The sequence below is a fragment of the Cricetulus griseus genome, chromosome 6 (genome assembly GCF_003668045.3).
Source record: "Cricetulus griseus strain 17A/GY chromosome 6, alternate assembly CriGri-PICRH-1.0, whole genome shotgun sequence".
NCBI lineage: Eukaryota > Metazoa > Chordata > Mammalia > Rodentia > Cricetidae > Cricetulus > Cricetulus griseus.
The window spans coordinates 95731151-95745789 of NC_048599.1; the positions used below are offsets into that span (position 1 = coordinate 95731151).

The 14639-nt window shown below is 38.0% G+C and overlaps 1 protein-coding gene across 1 annotated transcript in view; it reads left to right on the forward strand.

Annotated features, from left to right (window-relative positions):
- Window positions 1-14639, forward strand: part of Cerkl (ceramide kinase like) — a 103668-nt gene that overhangs the window by 29078 nt on the left and 59951 nt on the right. Inside the window, 1 exon segment of the mRNA XM_027420085.2 lies at window positions 5214-5456. Coding sequence (XP_027275886.1) covers window positions 5214-5456 — 243 coding nt within the window.

Here is a 14639-nt window from a genome sequence, read left to right on the forward strand (position 1 = left end):
AGAGATGCAGCAGGTAGTCAATCTTGATAGAATTGCAACTTCTTCTTGCAACACCGTTTGTTTTCCTTTGTTCTCTTTTCCTCACGTGTGCTATAAATATTTGTAAAACCTGAGAGTGTCCAAAGCGTGTCTGGGAGTGGAGGTTAAGGAGAGATAATGACCTAAGATTTTCAGTTTATCCCATCAGATAATCTCCAGAACTTTAGCCTTTCCTGAGGCTAGCCCGAGGGCTTTCCACGGGGAATGTGGGGAGACCTTCATTAACCTCAAATCTAAGAGGCTGGTGTTCCATCATCACCCAGAGCCAGCAAAACTTTTGCTTATAGCTTACAAACTTCAACAAATGAAAAGGTACAGCTGAGCACTGTATACTTTGACGACAAAACATTAGGCCTAAGCCTTAAGATAAAAGCAAGTGCCCAGAATTCTAACATGCTTTTTTGGACCCCTTTCTACTCAGGATGCTAAATTGTAATTGTGCTATAGTCTTTTGCTATATCAATGTTTCATGAAACCCACTTACTGTTATTACACATTTCGGTTGTTTCAAAGTTTTAGCTAACAATGCTTGGGTGAGCTATCCTTTACTTCAGTTGTGTTTATATTTATTTTTTTGAAATAAATTCTTGAAAATAAATTCCTGAATCAAAACCATGCATACAAAAGCATTTTCGCTCCCTCCCTCCCTTCTTCGGGGTGCATGTTTGAGGGTGTCAGGTAGAGGTCAGAGGACAGTTTTCAGAAGTTTCTCAGAAGTTGTTGTCAGCCTTGGTGGCAAGCCTCTTTCCCTACTGAGCCATCATGCCCCCAGTTTTTTCATTTTCTACATTTAAAATTACATGTACTGCTGTTTACTGGAAGCCAAAGCTAATGAAGATTTACAGGAAAAACTCAACCTCATGTTCCTGATCTTATCTCTCTGAAAAGGTGACTCGTGTTAGATATTTTCTGTGGCTATTTCCTGGGTTCTCTCTGAGTTTTATGTAAGTGGGATCAATAACACACACACACACACACGACATACAAACAACTGTGTAATTCATTTTTATCGGCAAGCATTCATTCTTCTTAATGTCAATGGATTTCTGGATGGGAATGCACCAATGACACTTGTTCACTTAAGAGCTAAAGAAGGTAATCATGATTTAATCTACCATCTTCCAATTGAAGGACACTACTGTGGCCTCAGATAGTTTCTCTATTATGAGTACTGCTGCAATTAACATTTGAAAATCTTTTGATACATACTCCTGACATGTTCCCCGGCAGCCACCATTTGTGCATACTCTCCAGCACTGAGACTGCTTCCCTGTAGCTATACCATCCCCACCACTTAATTTTGATCCCATGCCAATCTAAAAGGCAAAGAGTGGTGTCTTGTTGTTTAAATTTGAATTTCTTTTATTACTAATTAGGTTGAACTTTTTCATGTGTTTGTTGATCGATTTGCATTCCTTCTTTTGTGGAATGCCTGCTTAAGACTTTTGTGTACTTTTCCATGAAAGTCTTGAAAATAACTCTGGCCTTTGCTGTCTTTGTGACTTTTCTTTATGAATTTTTAGGACTTTTGAAATGATTAAATAGCTTTTAGGCCAGGAAACTTAATCTTTCTGTCTGACTGTCTTAGTATAATTGACACATTTCAAACTTTAGGTTATGTAAATTTCTAATCTAGAAATATTGCTGTAAGTTATGAGAATAGGGCTTTGTCTCTTAAAATGATTAGTGAGTTCTCAATCACGTTTCTTTCACTCATTTCCACTTAGTTTAGATCCCACCATTGTCACATTAGTGAATTTTCAAATGCTCAGACATGTTTCTCTGGGTCCACTTGTTTCTGTTTCTAGAATTGAAATTATTGCAATTTTGTAAATTATACCTGCCAGGGCAGCAATCCTCTTCATTGTTTGTAGAACCCTTTTCTAGCTAATACACGTTTGTAACTTAAAGAGAACTTGTAAATCATTTGAGTTAGTTCCTTGCTCATCCAAATATAAAAATTTCTATTAAGATTTTGGTTGAAGTTGTATGATAAATGTTCTTGAAGTGAGATTCTACAATCTAATAGACATTTGAGATATGAAATCTTGGAACTTAGTGATCTCCAATTATTTAGTTTGTCTTTCAGTAAATTTTGAATGGCTTCCCTTCCTCATTCAGTTCCAGCGTCAATTGTTGCTAACTTCAAAGGTGTAATATGCTAATTTGTATGGGATTTCTTTTTCCTATTATGTCTTCTTGAATATAGACATATTTGTCTGCATTTTTTCAGTAGGTCTAATGATTAAGTTGATTCTTCAGAATCTTACAAATACTTTGTGCTATAGCCCATAATTAGAGTTTGAGTTCTCCTTTTTCCTTCATTGCCAGTTATGTCTTTTATTTCCTAAGCAGTTAGCCAGAAGATCTGGAGAATCAAGAATAGCAAAGGTGACAATAGGCATTTTTTTATATTTGTGTACTTTTAAATTTTTCCCTTTTTTTTTTTTTTTCAAGACAGGGTTTCTTTTTTCAAGACAGGTGTAGCTTAGGAGCCTATCTATCCTGGCACTCACTCTGTAGTCCAGGCTGGCCTAAACTCACAGAGATCCACCTGTTTCTGCCCCCCAACCCCAAGTGCTGGGATTAAAGGCATGTGCCACCAATGCCTGGCCTAAAATTTCTATTTTTTAAAAATTTCCCAAACAGTACATGCAGATACATATAGCATACAGAAATGAAAGTTATGCAAGGTCCTTTGATTTTATTTATGTGCTAAAATCCATCCTGAGACTAGTAGTTTGAAAAGTGTGTACTAGAGAAAAGTCCACCTGAGTGAAGAAGGTTATTTGATGAGTGTATGTAGAAAAGTGTGAATGACACACTGGTAAGGCATTTGGGTCAAACAGGTTCACTCTATTGATCAGTTTGGGTGGTGACATCAATGTGGTGGTCTTACTTTCTATGACACATAATGTCTGGACGCTCAGAGAAAAGGCCATGGAACTGATACTGTGAGCATGTTGATTCCTAATTCGCTGAAAGATTAGATCACTAGATTGCAGCCAGGTCTGAAACCTGAGCCGTCTAAGAGTGACAGGTTTGAAAAATGGGCTTTGGGTTCACCTGATCCTCCTGTTGCCTAATTGTGAAAAGGGATTTTCTTCTTCTTCTTCTTCTTCTTCTTCTTCTTCTTCTTCTTCTTCTTCTTCTTCTTCTTCTTCTTCTTCTTCTTCTTCTTCTCCTCCTCCTCCTCCTCCTCCTCCTCCTCCTCCTTCTCCTCCTCCTCCTCCTCCTCTCCTCCTCTCCTCCTCCTCCTCCTCCTCCTCCTTCTCCTCCTCCTCTTTTTCCTCCTCCTCTTCCACCCTCCCCTCAGGAGCTTCCATGTGTTCAGTGGGCAGTCAGGCTCTACTTTTTGGTTAAGAGAGGAGGCCACAGTCCTTGATGAAGCTTTTAAGGAAGTCTTGGTGATTAAACCTGAAGACAACACCCGACATCCATCTTCACAGGAAAGTTTCTTCCCAGGCTTCAGAAACTCCTGACACCACTGAAAGAGATCCTTTCTCTGCCTTTTGCTGTCTCAGCATTCCTGCCCTTCCTATGTGTTAGCACTCCTAATTTTTCCTCTTATCCTGGGTCATATATGCACACACACACATACATGCCTCTTTGTATATGGGGTTGGCTGATGGAGATGCTGGATGTTTTAATGTCCCCATGAATACCCCCACGTGTTTTAAATTACGTGGAACAGTGTGATCCCTCAGAGGCTTGCTTTTCAGCCTTGTTAGGAGAGCTACAGGAGCCTTTAGCCCATCACTGATGAGACACCCTTTTAAATGCTGTCTCCCATTCCCCATGAATACCCCTGTTCTACCACTGCAGGTGGTAGGGACATCTGGGTGATTTCTGAGGCTTGTGAACTTAGTCTTTCTGGTAACTAGTTCTTTCTCACTAGGCCGTATGCACAGTGCCAAGCAGTTCTCGGCTCAAGGCAGAGCTCTGTGCTTATGTAGTTCTCTACAGCTTTCTCTAATGCAGTGAGGTCCCTGTGAACTGTGATCAGCTTGGCCTTTATGGAGCACCGATTCCAGTTCAACCGAGAGGGTGACCACAGGAACCCCTACAGCAGTTCCACCTGTCCTGTGGGCTGGAAATCCTGCCAGACACTGTAGCTTACTGTGTCCACTCTAAGGGACATCCTTGTGTGCATTCTAATTGTTTCAAGTGGAAGGTAAAGATAGTCTCTGCCATTCTTTACAGTCGGACATAGTTTAGTTTCAAAGTATATATCACTTCTACTGTAAGTGCTCCTTTACCACAATTATTTTCTGACCCATGGTCAGAGACAAACATTAAAATTCCATGCCATGATTTTTAAAATATCTTTATAAAATGTGTACTTTTAATTTTAAAAAATATTTATTTTTACTTTATGTGTAGGGGTGTCATGCCTACATATATATGTATAGGAACTGCAAGTAAGCCTGATGTTCCCAGCTGCCAGAACAGGGTCTGGGAGCTCCTGGAAGTGGAGTTAAGGAGCTGTGAATCCTCTAGAAGAACACCAAAGGGTGTTAAGTTCTGAGACACATCTCCAACACCATGTATCTTTTATTTTTAAATAAAATTTAAAGCTAGCATGCAAAGTCATATATATATATATATATATATATATATATATATATATATTCTCATTTATTACCTCCCACTCTCTTCCCTCCATGCCCTCTACCATCTTCTTGCTGTCCCCTGCTTCCCCCTAAATAGTTGTTTTCTGCTTTCATGCCATATGCACATTTGTGACTTTAGAGATAATATGTGTTTCTTTTACTTTAACAAGTCATCATAGACTCATGTCACTAAGCAAAGTCAGTGGTTTTCATTTTTTCATTATTAGGAATCACTGTTCTGATGCTAGTTTGTTACTAAAATGTTGCTTTGTCTATAGATATTTGTATATTTGTTTATACATTGGATGGTTTTAAGATTCTGAAGGTCATAAGCCTTGTGTGACAGGGACTCTGTGCCCTGCATTTCAGTTTTGCATTATCCTCGGAAAAATTGACCTAACTTTTCATCTCTCCAATTTCTAATTTTTGCAGGGACAGAGGTTAAAAAAAAAAAAAGCAAAACCATAATTCCAAGTGATTAAAGTTCTGTGAGTTTCAGATATTCTTCATACACTCAAAATGTAGAAGCAATGGTTTTGGCTGAAATTAATTTCTTTTTAGGTGGTTCCGAGTGTCATCTGCTGGGCAGAGAAGAGTCCATAGAACTTGAAGACATATTCTCTGTGAGGCTGAAGAGGCGCTGTTCTGTGAAGCACCCAGGCAAAGGCACTCTCTTGGGTATCACCCTTTTCATATGCTTGAAGGAGCAACAAAACAAACTAAAGGACTCTACCCTTGATCTTATTAACCTGAGTGAAGACCACTGTGACATATGGTTCAGAGAGTTCAAGAAAATTCTGGAAGGTAAGTACTCACCACAGAAATTTTTAGTAAACATGGGCTTCCTTGATATAGGTGAGCTACATCTCATGTCAGGGACTGTTGAGGTGGCTCAGAGGTCACACAGTGGCTCACAATCATCTGTAACTCCTGGTCCATGATTCCTGAGGCCCTCTTCTGGACTCCATGAGAACCAGGCATGCACATGGTTCACAGACATCCATGCAGGCCAAACACCCATACACATAAAATTAAAGTTTAAAATCACAAGTTACTAGTTATTTTTCTGGGCAAAAGAAACATTTGATTGTGCTGTGAGTATCCCTTTTTTGTTTCTAGTCTCTTCAATTATGTGGGGATCTTGTATCTTGTCAGATGGTTTCCATAAAGTCAGCTAAGAAAATCATATAATTTCCCCTTTATTTTGTTGATATGATTGACATAGTACAATGATTGATAATTGTGTTTAACTATCCTTGCAATCAAGAATAAATCTCATTTTATCACAGCATATAATTCTTTTAATATGCCATTGAATTAATTTGGTACAACTTTGTTAAAGGATTCTTGCCCAAGTGTCCATAAAAGGTATTATCTTTAGGTTTTCAATAGTACTGTTGTCTGAATAATCCTGATCTTATAAAATGAACTCTAACTTTTGAATAGATACACTTGTTAAGTTTTGGTAATTCTAATTAAGACAGATATTTATTTTATTATATGTACGGGTGCTTTGCCTGCATGTGTATCTGTACACCATGTACATGAAGTGCCCATAGAAGTCACAAGAGACAGTGAATCTCCTGGAACCGCAGTTACAGAGAGTTGTGAGTTGCCTTGTGGGTGCTGGGGACCAAACCTCAAGTTATCTTGACCACTGAGCCATCCCTCCAGCTCCCTAATAAGTTTTAAAATAATTGAATTGTGTTTTAAAATTTTTATTTCTATATGTGTGTGCATCGTGGTACATACATGTGGATGCATATGCCATAGCGCATACATGGACTTGTTTCTATCTTCCCACCTTCATGTGGATACTGGGGATTGAACTCTGGTGGTCGGGTTTCCAGGGCAAGTACCTTTTCTGCTGACACCTTCCCAGCCCTGTGAGTTACTTTTAGAATTATCTTTGTTGTACTAGCTCACATTTCTCTTGAGCTTGTTTTAGAACTAATTTGCCTCCTCACCACACACTGCTAGCAAAGTACATTTATGTGTCAGGAATTTGAAAATAGATTTTTTTAAAAAAATGATAATCCATAATATGCTATACATTTTACTCATTGGGAGTTGTCTAGCTTGGGGTAGATTTTTCTGAAGGTTAATGTCTGAGTGTGTTCATGAGGGTATGTTAAGTACTGGACTTTTTGTGTTTGAATTTTTGAAGTGACATTTTTACATTCTGGATGCTAAAGTCTTCAATATCATGCACTTCAAATGCATAGAACTTACCTAATTAAAATGTCTCATTTGGAGATTAGAGATTATTTCCCCACTGACCCATTTTAAATATTTTATCATGTTGAGCAGTGGAGAAGTAGCCGGAGTATTTGTTGCAGTTTGGGGTTGGATGACAGTGTTGGATACCGGACAGAAAGCAGATCATGGTGACATCAGGAGCTCCCAACCCCAGCAGCACTGATCTGGAATATCATTTGGCACACACTGGCCTGTGGTGGATAGCTGCTAAGCATTTGCTTATAGCCGATGAGCTGAAGTGACTGCTTTGAGCCCTGGAGAGACTGCCTTTTTAGCAGCTCCTTTGGGATCTTTAGAGGACCTGCCTTTCAAGAGGACGGGAACATACACAGGCCAGTGTTTGGTTCATCTCTCTATAAACAAACAAACAAAACATGTGTTCATAACTAGAAGGAATTCATTGTAATGTGTTATTTTTTCAAAGCTGTTATTTTAAAATTCTCCCAAAAGATTTCAATTAAATGTATTAACATGAGTAGGTATTCAAAAGGCCTGGATAGTCAATAAATTAAGAATGTGTCATTTACTTAGGAGAGTGAACCTCTTCCTTGTTCTGAGGTCTGAGAAATCTCCCAGAGGGCTTATGAAGAGCTGACTGGGGCAAAGCCAATATATCTCACCCATAAAGTCAACAGCAAGTAAGCAGAGGATGTCTGAGTAAACCTCATTTTGGTAAAAGCAATTTTATAGGAATAGAGAGACTTGTCAAAATCCAAACAAAATACCCTTGAAAATACTGTCCAAATATTTAGTTTAATGGATGTTTTAGCTTGATCTAGGGTTAAAAATCTACTCAAATTACAGAGATGAATAAACTGTGCATCTTTGCCAAACATCCTCTGGGGATCTCACTTTGAACTTTTGATTTAGATAAGAGTAGGAAACCGTGAAATATATAGGGTCATTTCCTCCGGCTTTCTTCTGGACTGCAGAATTACTTTGCTCATTGAAAGTAAATAGATTGACTTCTAAAACCAACTAATGCATCCCAGAAGTGTTGAAAGCCTCTGATGACAATGAAAGAACCTAAAGAAGCATCTGCTCTATCTCTGCATCCAGGGACCCAGAATGTCCTGTAGGGGATGCTTGGCTTCTTGTCCCATAGGAGACAGTCTGGATCATCTCTAGATGTCTGCCAGTTATATCATATAGGATCTCCCTTTTCCAGCTTACAATCTAATGGACCCCCCCTTTTTTCCAACCTGTATAATTTAAGTATTCATTAAACCTTTTGTCATCTGAGAATGAAATCAGTTGGCTCCAATCCTCTTCCATGAGTGGTGGAAACCCGTGTCCCTTCCAGGCAGAGGGCTAAGGTCTGTTGCCCAATGCCTTGTGATCTTTCCTTGGAGTTAGGTCTCTCTGTCTTAACACCCACCATTTCTGCCTCTGACACAGTGGCTTCCATTTTGGCAGAGATCGATTGCTCTTTCCTTATACACCTGCCCAGTATCCCTCATTTAAAGAGGATTTTTTTTTTTTTTTTGTCTGTGGGAAGTTTGGGAGGTGACAGAAATTTTGCATATAAAAAATGTATGTAACATTCAGGTAAGTATTAGACAACCATATTTTAATTCCAAGGACAAAGTCCTTACTTCTAACTGGGTCTGCTAGTAAAAACAAGCCTTCTTAAAAAATGGCATTGAAGTAAAAATTATTTGGAGTTTTGTCTTGATTGAGCAAAGTAGAATTTTTTTTCTTTATTGCCAGCACTTACACCTCCCTCCTTGTATTTTTCCAAGGAGAAAAACATGGAGACATTCAGGGCTCAAGTGGGTGGTCCTCTAGTCTTAATTAATCTAACAATTACGGTTTTATATAGTTCTGTCCCTGTGTTATTTATAAATATGAACAATTATACTTGGAATCTGAGCAAGGAATAAGATGTGATAATTTTTATGGGAAAATTGGCAGTAGTTGGAGGAAGAAAGCAGTATCAAATACTTGAGATTTGAAAACTAATTAACATTGACTAAATAATTACAGGTTTATAAATATAAAAGAGCCCTTTTTCTTTTTATCTAAAAGTCAATTAATTTCACTCTTGACCCTATTTTCTGAGCCTAGTAAAGCACAGAATCTTTTAACTTTATTTTATTTGTGTTTTTGAGACAAGCTATGCACAGCTCAAGCTAACCTTGAACTCATGTCTTCCCTTCAGAGCCTCCTCATAGCTAGAATTTCAGGTGTCTGCCCGGCTTCCTTTTCAACTTCAGTCATAGAAAAGCTGTCTTAATTTTATAACCAGTAGGCAATATGATTCATTCATACAACACACATTATGTACCAGACTCTGTGCTGTGTGTTGCAAACAAACAGAAAACCAAAAGCAAAAAGAGGAAATATGTGGGGTTAGAGAGATGGCTCGGTAGTTAAGAGCATGGACTGTTTTGAAGATAACTTGAGTTCAGTTCCCAGCATCCACACCAGCAGGCTTACAACTGCCTGAAACTACAGCTTCATCTGGCCTCTGCTGAGATCTGCACTCAAATGCACAAACTGCCCCTGCTTTGCCCCCAACTGAAACCCCCACAGCTACAACATAGTAAAAATAATAAAGAAAATTAAAAAAGGATATGTACTCCTCAAATTTTTCTTGCCCTGGAAACAGTTAAGACAATATGCTGTTTTAAAAATAGATCAAATGTGCAATGAAGACAGAAAACAAACTTAGGCAAAGCATAATCATTGATACAGGAATTAAAGGTGTTTTTTTTTTTTTCTGCAATTGTCATCATGTCAAAAGTTGTCTAACATAGGGTTTTCTGACTTTAAAAGGGTACCTGTGATACAAAGATAAATATGCACAGCTTTAAACATAGTATGTGTATATGCTAGATATGTCCGTTCTTATCCCATTAGGACACAATTCTATTTTTACAGATTTGAGTTTCCTAGTAATGGTGATTTGAAAGTATCATTGGACCCTGATCCAAGCTTTTTCCTAGAGATTGTAATCTAGGTTTGAATGAATATCCTTGGGCCTTCTAGTATGCACCTCAGACAGTCTCACTGGTGATATTTTGGACCTGCCTAATTGACTGAAACCTATAGAACCAAGAATAAGACATTTTTAAAAGTGAAAATCTCTAAAAATGTCTACTAAGTAACTTGAAAAATGAATAGGTAGAGTGGAATCAGGGCTCTGATTGGCTCCAAGGGAAGATGTCCTCCTGATTTGGGCACATTAGGGATGGATGTGTTATAAGGTTTCTCTTCCTCTGGAGAGGATGAAGTTCCAAGCACTTTGAGAGCAGTTTGTGAGGAAGTGAAGAAAACCAACCATTATAGGAATAGAGGCATAAGACTAAAGATAAAACCACAAGGGCATTTATGTAATAAAATATAAAATAAAAACCTGAGAAGAAAAATTCAGAAGGAAGGAACCAAAGGTAGAAGTCTTACAGAACATGCCTGCTGGATTTTGTTGATCTATTTACGGCTTGTTAATCTGTTTCAATTAATAGAAACAAGTAATGGTATTTTTAGCACATATTGGGGAGATTTAGTTTTGATGCCATTACTGTTCAGTTTCATATCTAAATGCTAATTTCACAAGGCAGCAAAATATAAATGAGTCATATTTATTTTATTTGTTTTGTTGTTGCAGTATAGCCTGAAATACTATTGTAATAGCTGAAATAAGCTTTCAGATACAAAGCATAAAGAAAATGGAAATAGTATTTAAATATCTAGTTTTATTCCTAAGAGGAATAATTTCCCTTTGTTTACTATTACCTGAAATCCATGTCCATGGGGTTGATCTTCTTTTAGTATTCTCTTTGGGAAAAAAATGAAAAACAAATAAGCATTGTTTCTTAAAACTGTTTTGTTTAGTGCTTACAATATCCTGCATAAGCAAATCATAGACACACACACACACACACACACACACACACACACACACACACACACACACACGCTTGATTAAATTAACCAGGAAAAATTGTCTTAGCTGGAGAGTAAATAATATAAAGGTTTATTTTGATATTCTGAGTTATCATGTACCTAGAAGGAAACATGAGAAGTTGATATCATAAAGATTACTTAAAGTTTACATTTACATTCATTTGTGTGTGCATGTGTGTGCAAACCTCATGGATGCATGTGTCATGGTGGGTGTGCAGAGGTCAGAGGACAAGTTAAAAGATTACTCAGTACTCTTCTTCCATTGTGCAGGTCGTGAGGATCAAATTCAGGATACTCATAATGATCACTTTTAAACCAACAGTTTTCTGTTAAAATAATGCTAGTGGTAGGCATTTGGCTATACACAACATTAGTTGGCAATAATTGATCTGTTTAGGGACAAGGCTTTTAATGTGTAAAGGTGTTACATTTGAAGTATAGGTGTCTTTTGAGGTGCCAGGAAAAGAAACAAAAGACTAATGATCCACTGGACAGTAAAATCTTATATATTGCTTTTAAATGTTTTTGCCGTAAGTGTACATAATAAACACATGTAGAAACTGAGGATTATAGTAACTTTCTTATTTCTACACTAACACCAAAGCCTAATTCCATGTGAGGTACTCTGTCTAGTAAAATCATGTGATGCCCACCTCCTGCAGTAGCTTAAAAGTCAGGCCTTTGGAATGTCACCACATGGTTTCTGCCCCCGCTTCCCTTGTGCACATTCTACATCAGCTGCTCACACTCCAGCTAACTGCTGTGTTCTTTTGTTTAGTGGTTCTGAGTACACCTTTAGTTGAACCTATCATCCAGAACAAAAACACTTGAAAATCTCCAGTGCCTCATCACTGTGATGGCAGCCTATCAGCACACCACAGCCTCCCATGGCAGCTCAGGCACACAGAAGTTTCAGAGTCTGAATACCCAAATGTGTATGGGCGGCAACCCTACCCCAAGACTGTCTGTATGATAGCAGTACTATTCTTAGCATTGACGTAGTAATTTACTGAAGCTATTCATTGGAAGTGTATTTAAATTTTTGCTCTTTCAAGAACTTTATATACAGTATTTCTTACAATCGAACTTGCAAATAGAAAATCTATATTTTACCAAAAATTGAAAATGGGTTTTAAAATAAACACTTTGGTTATGTTTATTTCTCTTGAATTTTCTATTGTTTCCTAAAGTGGGCATTGAGAATGGTGAAGTTCATCTTTATTAAATTCTGAACAACTACCAATACCACTTAACTCTTCAGGAATTATTGTCTTATCAAAAGAAAAGTCCACTCAAAACTCCAATTTTGTCGTAATTGTTCTAAACAGAAAGCAGGGCAATCATGTAGTTTTTGCTAATAAGGCAAGAGAAGAGTTTTAGTTTATCTTAAACTAACAACATGCTAGTTTCACATTTTGAATTGTTTCCATTCTAGCAATCAGTAGTGTGAAAATTGAGTAGCATCAGTCTGTAAACACAGCAAACCATAGCATTAGACCCCCAAGAACTTCATATGATAGAACAAGCTCAAGCTGAGAATACAGAATAGAGACTCTCGTTAATCTGATGTGTTGCTGGGAGCAAGAAGTATGGGTATTGGCAGCTTCAAACAACTCAGTTTCATTAGTGTACATATGGAAACTCATACACACTATTCCAAAGATGCCTTTACAGACAGGCAGAATATAGAACATGTACACTCTTGTTTTATATGTTCTTTTTTTTTTTTCAAGACAGGGTTTCTCTGTGTAGCTTTGGAGCCTATCCTGGCACTCACTCTGGAGACCAGGCTGGCCTCGAACTCACAGAGATCTGCCTGCCTCTGCCTCCCGAGTGTTGGGATTAAAGGCATGCACCACCAACACCCGGCGTTTTATATGTTCTTAAAGGCTAACCAACATCGATCCTTCAATCACATGGGGCCATTGCTTGTTTCTGAAGCCTTTCTCGCTATTCTAGTTTCTGCTGGTAGAGACAGACAGACTGTACTGAGGGGCTCCTTCTAGTTCCTTTTAACTCCATCTCCCACAGCCACTGCCCTTTCAGCTGATAGGAAGCTAGAATTAGTTCTTTAGAAACAGTCGGTTCTATTTATACTGGAGATGAAAGATCTCAGCAGTCTTTCTGAGGCTTCTTAACACTCTCTGTGGCATTTTTATCCTAAGGGAGGGATGTGTTTTTGTATGTAATTGATTATAATTATATTGAAAAAATTAATTGCTGTATTATACAAGAAAATTATATTCTTGCTTCACTCATTGACAGAGTATCTTGAGAATAAAAGCTGAAGAGCATATTCATTTTAGAGAATATCAATGTCAAATTGTTCTCAAGGAAGAAGTCTTGGTGACAGTATCTTTTGTATAATTCAACTTCTTCTTGAAGAAACAATTTAGGTAGTCTTTGTCAGGTTTTGCTATGTGATTAGATTCAGAGTGCTAAATGAATATCCTCTAAATGTTTCCAGTAAAATGTTGAATTAAGTTTTCATGCTGTTAAATGAATTAGTTAACATCACTTCTTAACTGAATATCAGAGAGTCATTATTTTAAAACTCAGACTAATGATAATGACTGACATTTATTAAGCAGTTACTATATGCCACATACTTTGTAAGCAACTTTTCTGAATTATCTCATTAAATCCTCCTAATAGCATTAAGAACTATAAATATATTCCCATAGAAATATAGGAGCAAAATCACTTGTGAGTTTTGTTGTGAGGCTTGAGGAATTGAAACAATGACAATACACAATGAAATTGAATTAATTATAATGGCTATCATTTCTTAGTCTGTCCACAAGAAAAGTAAAATGATGCAAAAGTGTTTTTAAAGGCCCAAAATCCTATTTCTAATGTGTGTGTATTGAATATGGAGGCCAGAAGACTAAGGGTGTCATCAACAGGAACACTGTCTACATTGCCTATCTCCTTTGAACCAAGGTCTCTCATTGGCTTTGAAGTCACCAATTTGGCTAGAATGGCTGGCCAGTATGTTCCAGGACTCCAGCTATCTTTGCCTACCCAAGGAGAGGCTTATGTGTCACCACACCTGACATTTTTCCATGGGTTGTAGAGATCGAACTCACATTCCCATACCTACAAGGTGACACCTCATGCACTGAGCCATTTCTCTGGAGTGTTAAACTGGAGTTCCCCATCAAAAATGAGTCATTTACTCCAGTTTGCCATTGGATCAAACCTGTGTCCCGGGAGGTTTATCTTCTTAGGGTGTCCTCTTTGAGAATAAAATCATTCTTGTTTCACACGTTAGTCCAAAGACCTTACTTTTACCTGGCTTTGCTAGTGAGACAGGTTTTTCTGAAAACAGCATTGGCTAGCTTTGAATGATACCTTTTCTTTCCAGCACATACTGACATCTTTCCCCCTTCTTCCTCCTAAGACTGTACACCACATGTTTGCCCTTTCTTCTAATTAAGCTACAGTAGTACTTCAATGTTGGGGTCTCTGAGGGACCCCTGGGTCGAGGTCAGAGAGGGTAGAGTGCTCTGTTCACCCTTCTTGCAGCCTCCCTGAAATCCAGAGACAATCAGAGGCAACAGGGAGTCAAGTCAAGCAAAATCTCATTTATTGTTTAATAAAGCAAAGCCTCTTAAAGTAAAAAACCGCAGGGTGGGAAAAGTATTACCCAGTAATCTTAAAGGTATTCCTATTATGTATCTAGTGTCCTATTCCGATTGGGCACTGTCTGCTAGTGTGATAACCTCATCTGGTGTGAGTTTGGGCAGCCAATTGTTTTTCTTAGTAAACACTTGAAGCCTGGTCTCCATAGCTTCCTCCCAGTGCCATCTTGTAATG